The sequence below is a fragment of the Galeopterus variegatus genome, unplaced genomic scaffold (genome assembly GCF_000696425.1).
Source record: "Galeopterus variegatus unplaced genomic scaffold, G_variegatus-3.0.2 Scaffold120, whole genome shotgun sequence".
NCBI lineage: Eukaryota > Metazoa > Chordata > Mammalia > Dermoptera > Cynocephalidae > Galeopterus > Galeopterus variegatus.
In genome coordinates this window covers 217,824-233,881 of record NW_007726231.1, presented here as the reverse complement: position 1 = coordinate 233,881, position 16,058 = coordinate 217,824, and the positions used below count along the sequence as shown (strand labels likewise).

At 36.5% G+C, this 16,058-nt stretch overlaps 1 protein-coding gene across 9 annotated transcripts in view; it reads left to right on the top strand.

Moving 5' to 3' along the window:
• The window catches only part of CADPS2 (Ca++-dependent secretion activator 2), a 506,787-nt gene that overhangs the window by 420,564 nt on the left and 70,165 nt on the right, over positions 1-16,058 (top strand). For 5 of the 9 annotated variants that reach the window (XM_008587876.1, XM_008587853.1, XM_008587869.1 and 2 more), the window contains 3 exons: positions 614-770; positions 13,948-14,089; positions 14,215-14,334. In XM_008587876.1, coding sequence (XP_008586098.1) covers positions 614-770; positions 13,948-14,089; positions 14,215-14,334 — 419 coding nt within the window. The remainder of the gene's footprint in view (positions 1-613; positions 771-13,947; positions 14,090-14,214; positions 14,335-16,058) is intronic. The other 4 variants (XM_008587894.1, XM_008587886.1, XM_008587849.1 and 1 more) reach the window with 1 other exon arrangement.

The following is a 16,058-nucleotide window of genomic DNA, read 5'->3' as shown; positions in this document are numbered from 1 at the left end:
AAAGGAAAAAAAAAAAAGAAAAAACAAATATTGAAAATAAGTACACCAAAACATTCAGTCGCCATGTTTAAATTATGAGATACCAGAAATTTTCCTTTCTTTTTATTTTGTTTTATATTTTTTCCAAATGTAAATTAAACATGTATTTCTTTTATAAAGCAATAAATGTCACTGTATATTTTAATTCTATCAATACCAAATTATTTAAATACGTATATCTGTAAAATTTCTTCTCACCTTTTAAAAATATTACATTGTTGGGCTGGCCCGGTGGCGCACTCGGTAGAGTGCGGCGCTTGGGAGCGCGGTGGCGCTCCCACCGAGGGTTCGGATCCCATATAGAGACCGGTCCGCTCACTGGTTGAACGCGGTGCAGGCGCAACACTGAGTGTTGCAATCCCGTTGCCGGTCGCAGTACGGGCGCGACACCGAGGGTTGCAATCCCGTTACCGGTCACGAAAAAAGACAAAAAGGAAAAAAATATATATATTACATTGTTTATCATACTTGTTTGTGAAACTAAGACATGCTGTAAAATGTTTTTAAGTGGCAAATTATTTTTTATTTTCTAAAAAGTAATGTATTTCTACTTTGTTTCTTTACCCTTTTATAGGCATTTGCCTGGTGGCCTGATTTATTAGCTGAGCATGCAGAGAAATTTTGGGCTTTATTCACAGTGGATATGGATACTGCGCTGGAGGCTCAACCACAAGACTCCTGGGATAGTTTTCCTCTTTTCCAACTGCTTAATAATTTCCTCAGAAATGACAGTGAGCACTTGCATTTTCTTTAGTGTATGAAATGAGGAGGGTGGGGAGATTGTTATGTATGTGAACGTGTATTTACAGAGCCCTAGCACTGGCCTAACACGTGTTGACATGGGTGACATTAACGTTTGCTCAGCCTCTGATTGTATCAGGCCAGAGGCTGGGGGAAACGAGTGACACTCACACATTGCTCCACTGAGCTCTAAAGTTCCTCTTATTCATACCCTCCTGTCTCCATCGAAGACTGATAACATAAGCACCCTTCTCATTGTCCCTTGTGAGTCAGAAAATCTACAAAGGTTGGCATTTCCAAAGTACTTGAGAATACTTACATCTCTGAGAGATACCTTAGAAATTTCTCATTATTCTAGAATCATGCTATTGTTAAGGCTCTTACTAATATGCATTGTGGGAATACTGTTGGCCTGAGAGTGGATTAATTTCTACGGATGATAGAAAATGGGGCCAGATGTATGGCTTCCTCAGTCAGTATTTAAAAATGAAAGAAAATATAAAAGCTCTCTATTGAGACTTTTTTTCCAATGCAATAATAATTCTTACAATTAACATGGTAGACGGTCTTCTAGCAGCCAGTAGAAACCTAGTTTTCCTCAAGATTTTTAGCACATAGATTCTTGGGCCTTTCCAGATGGGTTTTTTTAGTTTCCCTTAGACTCAAGTTTGGTTACTTCTGACAGCCTTTGGTTCAACACTTGCAGTGACCATGGGGTCACTAATTCCCATTCATTAAAATTCTTCCCATTACAGACCAGGCTGAACCTAACCTCTGGTTCTAATTTGGTCTCCATGATGAATGCAACAGTCTTCTTCTATCACAGATTTTCTTCTCCAACCCATTATTCTCAGACCATTCAACTGTTCCTCACGTGGTAGGGTTTTTATGCTCATTGCCATTCCTATCACCTTCCTCTGAATAGACCACACTCCATTTATCTGTGTTGCTCTGGAGTGTGGTGCTGAGAACACAGTGCTCACCAGGTGACCTGATAACCCAGACCCCATAAAGAGGTGCCTTCCGTCTGCCCTGTCTTCCTGCAGCACAAGGCCACTCTGACTCTCCTAGGAACTTCATTAATGCAGTTGACCCATTTAGAACTTTTTATATTTTAAGACTCCAAATCTTTTTGCTGTTCTTTTTCCAGAAGGCCACTATTGCATCCTTCTAGTTTTAAATGTAAATTCATGTTTTTACATTTTTCTTTGTTTAAAAAAAAAATTACCATATTGGTTTTGTTCATCACTGTAGTCCAATTTTTTACCTTTCTTTGATTGTTCATGTCTTTGAGTCCTGATGAAAGTACAACCATTTTACTAGGAAAAAATTCACATAGATATGAAATTGTGTGTAATATTGTCCTCCCCATGGGCATGCAGGATTGAGGACACCAGGTTAAGAATCTCTGTTCTAGTAAGAGAAGCATCATGTTGTAGTAATTAATAACATGGGCTCTGGTGCCAGACACATTTATGTCTCTCTGCCATTTACCACTTGACCTTTGACAGTGCTTAACCTCTCTAAGCTTCAGGTTCTTCATCTATAACAGGATAATAATAGGACCTACAGTGTCACTAGCAGTGAGCATTAAATAAGATAATAACTCATATAATAGATGCTAAATAAATATTATAGATATTATTAGTCTGTTAAAATTTCACTGTTGATTCTTTCAGTCATCTTATTCATTCTCCAATCCAATTTTATTTCATTTCCAAAAATATTCTATTATAAAGCCAAAGAATTAAGCTACAGTCTTTCTTTAGGTTCAACCACTATGCCTGCTCTCAGAAGTTTTTAATAGCCCCCCATTCATTCCCTCCTGCCAGCTAGTGAACTGAATGACTCTTTTTCTTTCCCAGTCTCCTATCATCATTTATTTTTTGTTAAGAAATCATAAGTCAGATTGAATGTTATCTTAAATGTATAACAATAAACCTCTTGCCAAAATAAATATATGTATTATGTATTAAGTCCTTGAATAAGAATAAATAACTATAGGATTTTTTTCTAACGCTGCTTTCTCCATTTGAATGAAAATTCAAGAATTGATTATATTTAGATTTATGTTGGGGTTTATTCAAAGATGAGGCATTTATTAATGTTCACAATCAAGCAGTTAGTATAGATGATGAATTATTTAACTTATTCAAAATATTAGAATTTATAGAGAAATCAAAATATTTTAGTTTTCTCAGAAATATTCTTAGGGAACCTCCAACTCCAGTGAATTAACATCTTTTTATGTTCATTTTTAAGAAGAGTATTTGCATTGCAAGTGTAAATTTATGGGATACCAAAATGAGAGCTTCAAGAATTTAATTTTTAGCCATATTTGCAAATATTTAATTCATAAGAGTTTCACATTCCTCTCCTGTTTTATATTATTTCTATAACACTGACTACTATTAAATGCATAAAGTATTGTTTTGTGCTATTTTGTTGTACAGTACTCAATCAAAATAGAAAAGCGTCTATTACTGATCTCTTTTGAGCACGGTCAATTTTGAGGCTAAGTGTAGATCTTGGCTTTGATTTTGCATCAATTAACAGATTTTAGAAAACATCAATTATTTCTGGAAAAAACAGCTCCTCCATGTAGTGAGGTAAATACAAAAGTTCCCCAGTGCCATAATTTCCTTTTGGTACTAAGAATATGGTGTAATCTAGGGAATTGAAATAGAATGCAGTGACTTTCATCCCAAACTCTCAAGTTACTATCCAAAACCAAGACCACTGAGTAATATCTCAGTCGTTGATAAAACATGATTTTTCTAGCTATTAATATCACCCTTGATGGTAATGAACAGTATTGTTAATAATTATGTGCTTGTTTTATTGAATTCCTCAGATACTCAGATGGTGATTTAATAAATTTGATGAAAATGTTTTATGTCGATCTATACCTACCCCCAAATTGTCCTTTTGGAAAATTATGGGAAAATATTGAACTTATGTCCTTTTAGCCCCTCTTGAAAAAAGGATCCTTATATTGTGACCATGGCATTACAGTTTTTACTGTATTGCCCAATAAGAGTTATGGTCCAAATTCAAATTAATTACAGCTTTAACTAGCCATAGGGCAATAGGAACAGAAAGTTCTGAATGTCCATTCTTGGAAAGGGAGATGATTTGCTGAATATCAGTGCTTGCCTACAGAAGTATAAACGTGTGTGTGTGTGTGTGTGTGTGTGTGTCATACAAGGTGTGTTGCTAATTCTATATAGATTTTAAAGGGTTGTGATTTATTACGTATAATTTGGCATATTTATGTTTGCTTTCCAAAAATTTAAAATTACTAAGCCCCCTCAAACTAATGGAGATATGGGTTAGAATTTGTATTTATATGTGGCTTGAAAACTTTATAGCTGAGTTGGGGTTTTTTTTGTTTTGTTTTCCGTGAATAATTCAGATATTCTCATTGGTTATTTACCATCTTTTTTTTAATTGTTAAAATCTTTATGTTTGATATTTTAAAATGGGTATTTATCTTTTGGAGTGTGGAGGAGATCTTAAACAAACCTCTTCATTTTCCAGCTGAGGAAACCAAATTCCTAAGAGACAGTAAGCCTGGGCAGGGGATTGTGACAGGGAATTAGGGACAGAGGTGAATTGGAGCCTGATCAATTGGTCTCCAGTTCAGTCTCGTTCCATAGTAACAAAAGCACATTCTGGCAGCATTTGTAAAAAATATAATATTTTTAAGGAAGATATAGGATTCCTTAAACTTTTATTTTTACCTCATAAAATATTTATAAGGCATTGAGTTGCAGGGGCAAAGGAAGAGAGTTGGTTGAAGAATACAGAGAGGATCAGATAAAGAAATGCATTGTCTTAGCATATATGTTAGGAAACATGTAACAAGACTTCCAGAGACTGAACTAATTAGTGGGGAAAGGGACTCAACACAGCAAATTCAGTTTCTATTTTAAGGAAGAAAAAATATTCTGTCTGGGGTGCGTGTCTTTCCTTATAGTTAGCCATGATTAGGGAAAGTCGTACCTTTAAGAACCCCTGGAGATGAAATGTGGTTTTCCTCAAGGGAACAGTACCAGCTGCACCACAATTTTAGCAACTGTCCCCAATCTCCCACCCTTCACAGACTCACCCACAGATTCCCAGAGCAAGACTGATGATGAAAACAAACTCAGGCTTCTTCATTTCTGGCCAAAAAGACTGAGCTCCCACTTGCCTCTTCACCCTGCCTCCGTCCACCTGCTCCACTCCCCCCAACTAAAGAGATAATTAGATGGGCAGTCACTTTAAATGGTACCTAAGGAAACAATTTTGAAAGAGAGATATTTAAAAATTGAGGGAAAATAAATGTTTTCATAATGAAGCAATTATTATGATAGCTAAGTGATACTGAATGACTTGTAAAGCTAGTACAAATAGATTCTACCCTTACATGCCGTTTTCCACAATTGTCTTGTCTATAATAGATATGGCAAGTGACCTCTTCTTCTGACAAATGGAAGTCATCTGCAAATGGCACAAATAATTTCTTTCAGCTCTACTGAAAGGCAAACCCTTGGAGCTAGTCACCTTTTAATCTGTGGATATGCTAGCAAGTGGCAAATGACCATTCTATTGGGAACTGATTCCCAAGTGAAAAATGCCACGGTGCTTCTTCTTTAATTAACAGCCTTTTCACATTGCTAGCACATTAAAGCCATCCTGAAGAACACCCCTGCTTATATAATCAATGTCACAGCGTCTCTGCCTAAATGAATAATAAATGTTCGAGCTCCATGCTAAGTGAAAACCTGTTCTCCAAGACTTTCACCTTCATAAATATGGGCTCATAAAAATCGAAAAAGGAAAAATTGGAATGTGGTCTCATGAGGATAAAAAGGCTAGTGTTAATAATTAACAAGGAGAGTGAAGTGGAGTCAAATTAACCATAATAGAGCCCAGAGTGACTGGCAAAGTCACCTCTCATTATCAAAAAACTCATTAAGAAATGAAGAGGTGGAAATCCCACTGGGTTATTCTCACACTTAGGCTGTATCAGAGATTATTTTTCAGATTTCTTTCAAATGAAGAACTGTTAGGTCACCATATTGTATATTAGGTTAATCTTCAAGCTTTGAAATATGGAGGGCTGACATATGCATGTTATTCTACCTCGAGTGCTTAAATGAGCTGTGCATCTGATACTCACAATATGTGTCTGTAGTTATATCTGTGTGTGTGTGTGTGTGTACAGATACACATACACAGATATGTATACTAGGAGCAATGCAGAGAGGGTTAACTTCTAGATTATAACACGGCTGTGTGCTAGCTTAGTTTTATTGATGTGCACTTTTATAAATGATGAAATGACCACCAAAATGTGAAATGGTTTTTAACTCTAATCCTTACAGTTGATTGAATTCAAAATTATGTCAGAATTTTTTTTAAAAGTCACAATTTGTTTTATTGACCACTATAATAAAAGAAATATAAAAGTGGTCACTAGCTATTTTTTCCCTCCTCTAGTTTTTTCACTACATGTATACACTTTAAAAATTTTTTATCTGCTTTTTTTTTCCTTAGGTTTGTTTTAGTGGCTTAAAGACAATAACCTGCTCTGAAATTCCTTTGTGTCTTTCACAGCAGATTTGTAGAACCATCTGTAAATCCTAAAGACCATAGACATCAAGAACCCACCCTTGAGGGCTGTTGGTCAGGTTACAGCCATAATCAGTCTTTCCCATTCACAGGGGCAGGTACTGCGTGACATAACCCCAAAGACCAGAAGGCTGTGTGTAGCTGGAGTAAAATTACAGACTTTTCCATTTGGCTTTAATATTAAGTAATCTCATAAAAGACAGCATGGGGACTGCTGGGCCACAAGACTTCTTTGTTTATCTTGCCCTAAGCCTTGGTTAACATTTATATTGACTTTTTTCTGAATTAATCCCATAAGAAACAGGTGCCGAATGTTTATAATCTACAAATCCCAGGCACCAAATCCCAGGCACCTTGCAGATACATGGATAAGTAAGAAATTATTCCTGCCCTTGAAAAGCATAAAATCTAGTGGAGGATATGGACATGTATATACTAGTAACTATAATGCAACAGATTATAGAAGTATAACTATTATGTCTAGTGTCCTATGAAGTTTTTCATTATAGTTTTAAACTTAGACTTGTTGCATTTTGATTTGTTGCCCAAAAAGTAAGAAACATTATAATACCTTTGCTGTTTCACTTCTTGTCACTCTCTCTAGATATACATACATATGTACTCTTATGTGTACAAATATATATATATATACTTTTAACAAGTGCCCCGTGGGGAAAAGAATAGTTAGTTGGGTATGGTTTTAGAAGCTTATTATGCTAGTTAAGGTAGAAATTTAATATCACCAAGCTATATAAAATTACTAATCAATTTTTTAATTGAAAGGAGAATAAAATCCAGTGTGTTTCCTATTCTACTTAAATTTCAAGGGGATGCTCTCAGTGTTTCCTTTAGGAGGTAGATTTTTATTGATATTTATTCAATAAGCAAACATTTATTGAGTGCCTATTTAATGTGCCAGATTCTTGGTTGGCGCTATCCTGAGATCTCAGGGTGTGGAGGGGGGATGTGTTTGTGTGCGTGTTTTCCTTCCACATAACACTGTTCTAAGCTACAATTCTCCCAACCTTTCTCCTGATGCTCATATTTGGCATTTGCCAACATGAAAAGTAACCTATTAATTTTATATCTTAGTCCACTGTGCTTGCATTTCTCAAGGTTGATAAAAGGTGTAGTCCCTTGAATAATTGTTTTATGACAAAGTCTGTTGATTTTATTGTGGTTTGTGTTGTTTGTTTTGCTGATTATGAATTACTCATTTCTTTCTGAAATGCCTAATTAGAATTTTAGGGGAAAAAACCATTCTTCCTGGTACTCCACTAATGCTGACAAATTGGAAGGGGTAGGACAATATAAAATTGGATTATGTGGGTTCAGGAGTCAGCAGAATATTCCCATACTAAACACAATATATGAACTCTTTGATTTGCTTATTCTTTATTTTACCCAGTAATTATTAATTGGATCATAGTTTAAATTCTCTGTTGAAATCTTACTATTAAGAGCCTGTGACAAGTACTTTTGCAAATGTAAGACTCTTTTTGGTATGTAAATAATCAACACTAATTTATTAATTATTGGGGATGTTTAAGATAATTGGGCACATCTACATTCTGAGTTTAGCTCTTATTTCAGCCTTTTGCTTTCTTTTTGCCATTTCTAATTGTACCATAGGGCTTGATGTCATCGATGCTTCATTATCTTCTGACAAGGTGATATTTGGAAACATAGACTCTTTGGAGGGAAAAAAAGGTTATTATCATCAGCAAAGTAGGCACTGGTTCTCCACATATGTTGTTGCAACTACTTTTTGAATCTCTGAGCTGTCCATTTTATTCCCACACCTCAGGTATAGCGTCAGACACGTTCTTGCATGAGGCCACATTGAAAACTTGCCTATTCCAATGAACTATTGCGATGGGTGCCTTGTAAAGACTTGATCCAGACAGGTGACAGGCCCCAAATCATAACCTATCTTTATGACACCATATGGAGAAGATAGAAGCACTCATTGCGATGCCTCAGGCTGCATATTAAGAAGGGCTTTCGACAGTCTCGGATAGGAGCGAAATGCAAAGTGGCATATGGACAACTAAGAAAAGGAGCATATATTTACATAGAAAAGTATAGTGTAGTATGTACTTCTGTAGCCTTGCCTTTTAAACGAAATATTCCCTTTCCTCTCTTTTCCCCTCCATGTGTATTTTCCCTTTATTTCTCCTCTCCCTTTCTTCCTTCTTCTTTTCTCTCTCTCTCCCACCCTTTGTCCTTCCCTTTCCTCTCTTCATTTACCAAAGAAATAATACTGCCAGTGTTCTAAAACTTTCAAATATGGGTTTATGATTAGACTTTTTAAAATATAAAAAGGAATGGTCATCTGAAATCTGAGCAAACTTTTGGCCAGAACTCTAGATTTGTTGTAGTTCATAGGAAATGTAGGTAATCTCCAGTTTCTTCAAATCCTATAGAATACAATCATTTACTATTAAGAGGTTGACTAGAGAAAATCCTCCTTTTGCCACATTCATTAAAATAAGAGACATAAAATAACCGACCTTTATGTCCAATAGAATTTTTAGCAGTCTAATCATGGACGTAGAGGTCAAAAATAGGATTTCTCATAATAGTGTTGTTTAATACCATACATTTTATATAAAGTATGAGGTACAATAGGTCCTATAGCTGCCATTTAATACAGTCTCCTGAATAATAATATAGTAATCTTAGTATTATGTCCAAGAATTCATTTATCCAACAAATATTTGAACTCTTGCTCTGAGCCAGAAACTTTTCTGGGTACTAAGCATACAGACATGGTCCCTGCCTCAAGGACCTTGCCTCCTTGTAGGGAGGGAGAGAGAGAGAGATGTTAGCAAACACCGAGACCACTTCTTTGACAGGGACGACAGTGGAAAATTGTACAGGGTAGAGAGTAAACAAGGGTCCTATGGTGTGAATGTCCCCCCAGGCTCATTTTGGAGCTTACTTTCCTATATGGTATTTGAAAGGTAGGGCCTTTAAGATTTTATTGGATTGTGAGGGTTTAATCCATTCATGGATTAATGGGTTAATGGATGAATGTGTTATTACGGGAATGGCACTAGTGGCTTTAAAAGAACAGCAAGTGAGCATGTTAACATGCTCAGCCCTTTTGTCATGTGATACACTGAGTCACCATGGGACTCTATGGAGAGTCCCCACCAAGAAGAAGACTCCCACCAGATGCACCCCCTCAACCTTGGACTTCTCAGCCTCCAAACTTAAGTAAATTTATGTTCTTTATAAATTACCCAGTTTCAGGTATTCTAAGTAACAGAAAACAGACTAATACACAAGGGAAACCAGTAATTGAGCAAGGGGACAGCAAAATGAAGTATTTCTAGAAAAGATTTGAGGAGCAAGAGTATACTTGAACTCAATCATGGAAATCATTATGACTGTACCACAGGCAACAGAAATGAGTCCAACAGGTAATTTTAGGACAGATCTTGGAGGGCTTTCATAGCATGCTAAGGCTTTTGGAGTTTGTCATGATGACTCACTAAAGGATTATAATTTTTAGGAGTGACTTTATTAGTTTTATATTTTAGCAAGTCCCTCTGCTTGAGATTTTGAGAAGATGGATTGGCAAAGAGAAAATTAGGAGCCTAAAGACCAGTTAGTGTTGCGGAAAAGTCGCCAAAGGAAACTCAGACACTTGGAGAAATGGAGAAGTCAGGCAATTTATTATGCTAGCAGTCTCAGGGGAACTACCGTTCCAAAAACCTGAGCCCTGAATGCAGGGAGAACTGGAGTTATATACCTTTCTTGCGCGAGCAAGCAAGCAAGCTTGTCTATTGGCTCTCCGTCTGTATCCAGGCAGAGCCACCCAAATTGGGGTCTTCACCAGGTAGTTAAAAGTGGGTAAGGGGCTTTGGGTAGGGGACTTCCCCAGGTGGGCAAACTGGGTTGTGGAGACAGGGGATGTGGTTAGAGGGCTTTCTGCAATGTGAGCTAGAGAGCAACTCCGTGTCTCATCCACACAGGAAATGGTGACAGGCGGAGGTTCAGCTCAGTCTCTCACTCACACAGGAAGGTCAAAAACTGACAGCCTTGCAAACCACAGAGCTATAGAGTTTAGAAATGCATTCAGCTGTTAACCCTTAACACAACTCTAAATATTTCTTAGAAGCAAGCGTATTTTAACAGTAAAACTAAAATAAGGATTAAAACAAGGAAAGGACAAGGCATTTGCTACTATATTAGGTTATTGCATTAGTTAGGACAGGAGAAGAGAGGGGTGGTCTAGGACAACACAGTGGTGATGAACAGAGGAAGGGGCATATGAGAAAGGTACTAGGGCTATAAAATACTCAGCTCTTGGATGTAGGAAGTGAGGAAAAGGCCTGTGGTACAACTTCCGTGTTGCTGGTGTAGAAATTAGGTGGATGATCTTTATTTTCACTCTGAGGATGGAAATTCAAGAAGAAAAGCCAGTTTATTTAACAAGACAGGGAATCCAGTGCTTATCAAATGTATCAAAAAGAGAGCTGTTGCTAGAACTACATTTGAGTCAACTGCTACTTAATCTTAGAATCATTATAACATTTAATAACAACATTGAATGTTGTTCTCTTTATACGCTTCTTCATTTTGAGAAACTGACTATGACTTCATTACCACCATACCTAACCTTTACATGTATAATAAAGTGGAATTTGAATTGATGAGGTAGAGTGCTTATTTGTAGATGTAATAATCATTTGTTACATAAGCATGTGTTTTGATCTTTGTGTAATTAAAAATAATGACAATGCTTCATAGTACCCATTGAGATGAAGGGCCTAGGTTCTTTATATTTTTTAGTAATAGGCCATATAAATTAAAGCTTAGGCATATTGTCTCACTTAATGTAAAACTTTTCATCTTTCAATAAAGATTATGTTATAAGCACATTTAATATTTTTACAGTGTTAATTCATTTTTCCTGTTATTGAATGTAATAATTTTGCTCAACCTCTTGTATATACAGAGAGAGAGAGAAAGAAAGAGTTTTTTTCTGAATTTTAATTCTGAAAACATATAATGCATCTAAGATATTGCATAATGTGTTTGTCATTTGTGAGATTTTTTGTTACCTAAAACAATCTACTTCATTGCTAGGTCTTAGAAGATGGTGATGTTAGGTTAAACAGATGGTTGAGTGGGTAGATGAATGGAAAGAATGGATAGATGTACAGACACAACAGTTTATGGTAACCTACACAGAAGAATGATTGTATTATAAAGTATAGAGGTTAACATGGGGCTTTGGTATCAAATCCTGCTTCTACTGCCTAATGACTAAATGACCTTATGCAAGTGTCCTAAACTCTCATGCCTCAATTTCCTTATTGATTGTGATGATTAAATGAGAGAATGCACATATAGGACTTAAGCATAGTGTTTGACACTCCAAGCATGCTAGTGAGGAGGAGGAGGAGGAAGTGAAGGAGAGCTCTTAAGTAGAGATCCAATAAATTCAGATTTAAGTATATATTTTTAATTTGCCTACCATGAAGATTTAAGTCATTTGAGTGAGAATATTTCATCCTTAAGGTTTAGCATCCTCATTTAGGTGGTATTTGGTAAAAGTAACTGAATTACATGATTTATTACCTTGTAGCTCTATGATTGGATCTCCAGGAATAAATAAAGCTCCTTTCAGTGTGTTAATGAAAATATCATTAAGATAACATTAGTCTCATAAATAAGACATTTACCACTAAAGATGATTATTATTCCCACTTTAATGGGAAATCTTTTAGTGTGTAAATAAGCCAGAAAAGATTATTTAACCACAAAAAATACAAAACCATGTAAATTAGAGAAAGAAAAAAATCAGTGTTGTATTTCCTTCTGTATTTAGAATTGCTTCCTATGCCACTTTCATGTGTCTGTAGTTGCTCAGCCTCTGACAGATTTCAGGATCACATACAGTAATATATCTGGGGCATCTTTATATACATGTCACCATGGTAGATGTCATATGCTTTGCCCAAGTTTTAAAATACTGTTTAGGCTTTCAGGATATTTTTGCCTGAAGAAGATAATGCAGGAAATTATCATAGTTAGCTGAGTATTTTATAAGATGATACTATTGGAGTTGCTACTAATTAGATTTAGTAACTATCAGCATATACAGCTATTCGAATCTGTAAAAGTGAAGATTACTGAGAGACTTTTCCCCATCCTCCACCTCTGCCACCCCAGTCAAAGCCACCATCATCCTTTACCTAGTTTATGGCAGTAGCGAACTGAGCACTAATATTTTTCTCTGCTTCCACCCTTGGCCGCCTACTCCATTTTCCACACGAGTCAAGTCATATCACATCACTTCTCTGCTTAATAATAAAAATAATAAGGCTTCCCATTGCACCCAATAAAACTTCCACTCCTCAACATGTCCTAGGTTCTGGACCCCACCATGGACTACTTTTCCTCCTCCCTTACTCCAGCTACTCTGGCCTTCTTGTTTTTCTAGAAGGAACCCAGTTTATTCCTCCCCCAAACTTTTGTACTAGCTGTTCCCTCTACTTGGAAACCTTTCCACCTTCCACCAAATCTTCCATGAAAGTCTCTTTAGATTCAACCAAATACCATCTCTTCAGAAATACCTTTCCTGACCACAGAATATATTTTTAAATCAGCACATTTTCACTTTAAGGATCATTTTGAAAAGTCATAACTGGGTTTGGGATATATTTCCTTGGAGAAATATTTAAAATCTATAGCACTCTCATCCAAAAAACCACAACTTCTTTACTACATTACTTAGAATTTGCCTAGATATTCTCTATTATTTCATGGTGCAATTTAGGCACATACTGACCTGTGTTTTAATGAAATTGTATTCTGTGCAGAAAAAGCATCCATCTCCTGAGGGAGGTGGTGCACCTTGCCCAGCAGTCTTGTCTTAATAGCACAAATTCTAAGACTTCTACAGCTGTTTTAGGTGGGATGTTCTATACTATAATCCATTCAAGACAAAAGGGAAAACTGAGAAATGTATGTGATGTGCTGACTGTTTTTAAATACAGACGTGCAAAATTGGATGTCAGAAAACCCACAGATAACTAAAATGTTTAAGAATAAATAGATATTCCCAAAGCCATAGCGACTCTCCTAGTGAACTAAACAAGTGTAGCTCTTAGAAGTAATTAAGCTTACCTCTTAGAATTGAATAGGCTTAGTTCTTCTGTGATACACAGCATAGCACAGGGATTATAACTGTCTGCTTAATTGCTGTATTTACATGTGTCAGGACCTTTGGGGAGCCAGCAGCAGTCATGTGCCTATGTATTAAACCACTTAGAAAGTAAAAACATACCATCTGTCATTAAAATTTATAGAGATATAATCTATTTGTGTTCTGACAGCCATATACAGGAAGCCAATTATACTTTTCAATCAATTTCCATGATGCGTTATTCCATATGGAGAGCAGGATCCATTCTGTATTTTATCAGTTCTTCTTGGTCAGACTCTTTCAGGAGAAGTTTATTTGCCCATATTTTCCAAATGCCTGATGTTATCCCTCTGACAAATGCTGTTTCTGCTTGGCTATTTCAGCACTTTTGTGTAATGGAAAATTTCACAAACACTTGCAAGAAATCTTTGTGCCCTTGGTTGTCCGCTACGTCGATCTCATGGAGTCCTCCATCGCCCAGTCCATTCACAGAGGCTTTGAGCAAGAGACATGGCAGCCTGTCAAGTAGGTATCTTACCTAGTGTCCATCCAGCATCCGCCTCTTCACTCCTGACCTTGTGATTTTACACATGGCCATCTGTAGTTATTGCTTATGGTGGTCCCTTCCCACGTTGTTTGTTTCTTTACAGGAATATCGCCAACAGTCTTCCCAATGTAGCTCTTCCAAAAGTTCCAAGTCTGCCTCTTAATCTTCCACAGATTCCTAGTCTTTCTACTCCTTCGTGGATGGCTTCTTTATATGAGTCCACGTGTGTATTCCTCACTTATTTCCTGGTGGTGTGCTAACTAGTGCATGGCCTGGGCTGTGTTCTGTGCAGACGTGTTTAGATTGCATGGCATTTATCATCATTGGTTGAGGAATACTATGTTTTTGGTTTTATTTGTTTGAGTTTTTAAGCTATTAAGCCAAGCTTAGCATATCGATGGTAAATGATGTGGATTAAAAAGAAAAAACGCTGATATGATGTAGTTTATATGTAATCTGTGGGGCAGGGGTCATTTTGCAACCCAGGTTGTAGACTCAACTCAGTGATATAACCAGAGTTCTCCTTATATAGACCATCAGTGAAGTAAACAGTAATTTGAGGATTCTTTGTCGGCTCCAGATTCATGACTGCCCACATGACTGACTTTGTGCATGTAGAAAAGCACTGTAAGAACAGTTTCAAGAATATAATCTTTTTCTATTTTTATCTTAGTCTCATCATTAAAGAAACTTTGAAGGGAAGGGGTTGTTCTTTACATCCCAACACTAGGAAGTTCTTCTTTTGTTCCTTTCATATATCAGTTGTGCACCTTGTTATTTCAAAATAATCTTTATATCATTAGAAACCATAATTATTAACTCCACATTATGAGGAGCCTTCCTAATGCAGATTCAGTAACAAAGTCATTAAAGTGAGAAGGCGTGGGCTTTGAAATTGGTTTGGTTTAAATTTAGATCTTAGTGTATTAATTATAAATCTTTCTTAGACTCAGTTTCCTCAGCTCTAAAATGGTTATGACACGTAACTTAAAGACATTAAAGAAACTACACAAAAGTACCTGGCACATCCTAGGATCTCAATAAATGACTACTACTATTGGCATATCGTAGATGCCCAATAAATAATTATTACAGTTCTCTACATTGTTATTGTTATTGTTATTGTTATCACTATCATCAATCATCATCATTATTATATATAACTGTATAGTTTATAAAAGTATGAGCCTCCAGTAATCAGATGAACTGTGTGATAGTCCTGTTTTACAAGCAGGAAAGCTCAGACTGGCAGTTACATGCTTGGCTCAATATCTCATATGAAGTCAGCTAGAAAGAATAATAATTGGAGAAAAATAGTTTCCATTTATTAAAAATTTCCATGTACCAGTTGCAATACCAAGTTATTTATCTTATTTAATTTTTATGACATGCCTGTGAGTTAAGCATCATTCTCATTTTACAGTTAAGGAAACAGAGTCACAAAGAAGTTAATAAATGAAATTTGTTCAGTGTCTCATAGCAAGTAAGTGAAAGGCAAAATTTGAACCCAGGTTTACTTGACTACAGAGACCTCACTGCTATCGTTAATTTATTCTCCTTCTAGAAAAAGTACTGGTTAGGAACTTGCTAGCTTTCTACCTGTGCCAACACCAACTGTCAGATCTATACACGGGCCGGCCCCGTGGCGCACTCGGGAGAGTGCAGCGACGCTCCCGCCACGGGTTCGGATCCTATATAGGACTGGCCGGTGCGCTCACTGGCTGAGCACGGTGCGGGCGACACCACACCAAGGGTTGTGATCCCCTTACCAGTCACGAAAAAGACAAAAAAAAAAAAGATCTATACACAGTCAAGCATAAAATCAAGAAAAGAGAGAGGAAAAGATCAAGAAAGAACAATAACTTGCAAAATAATTTGGCAGTATTTCTCCAAGTTAAACATCATCGCTGTACACATAAGGATTACTAGGATGTTATGTTACATGTG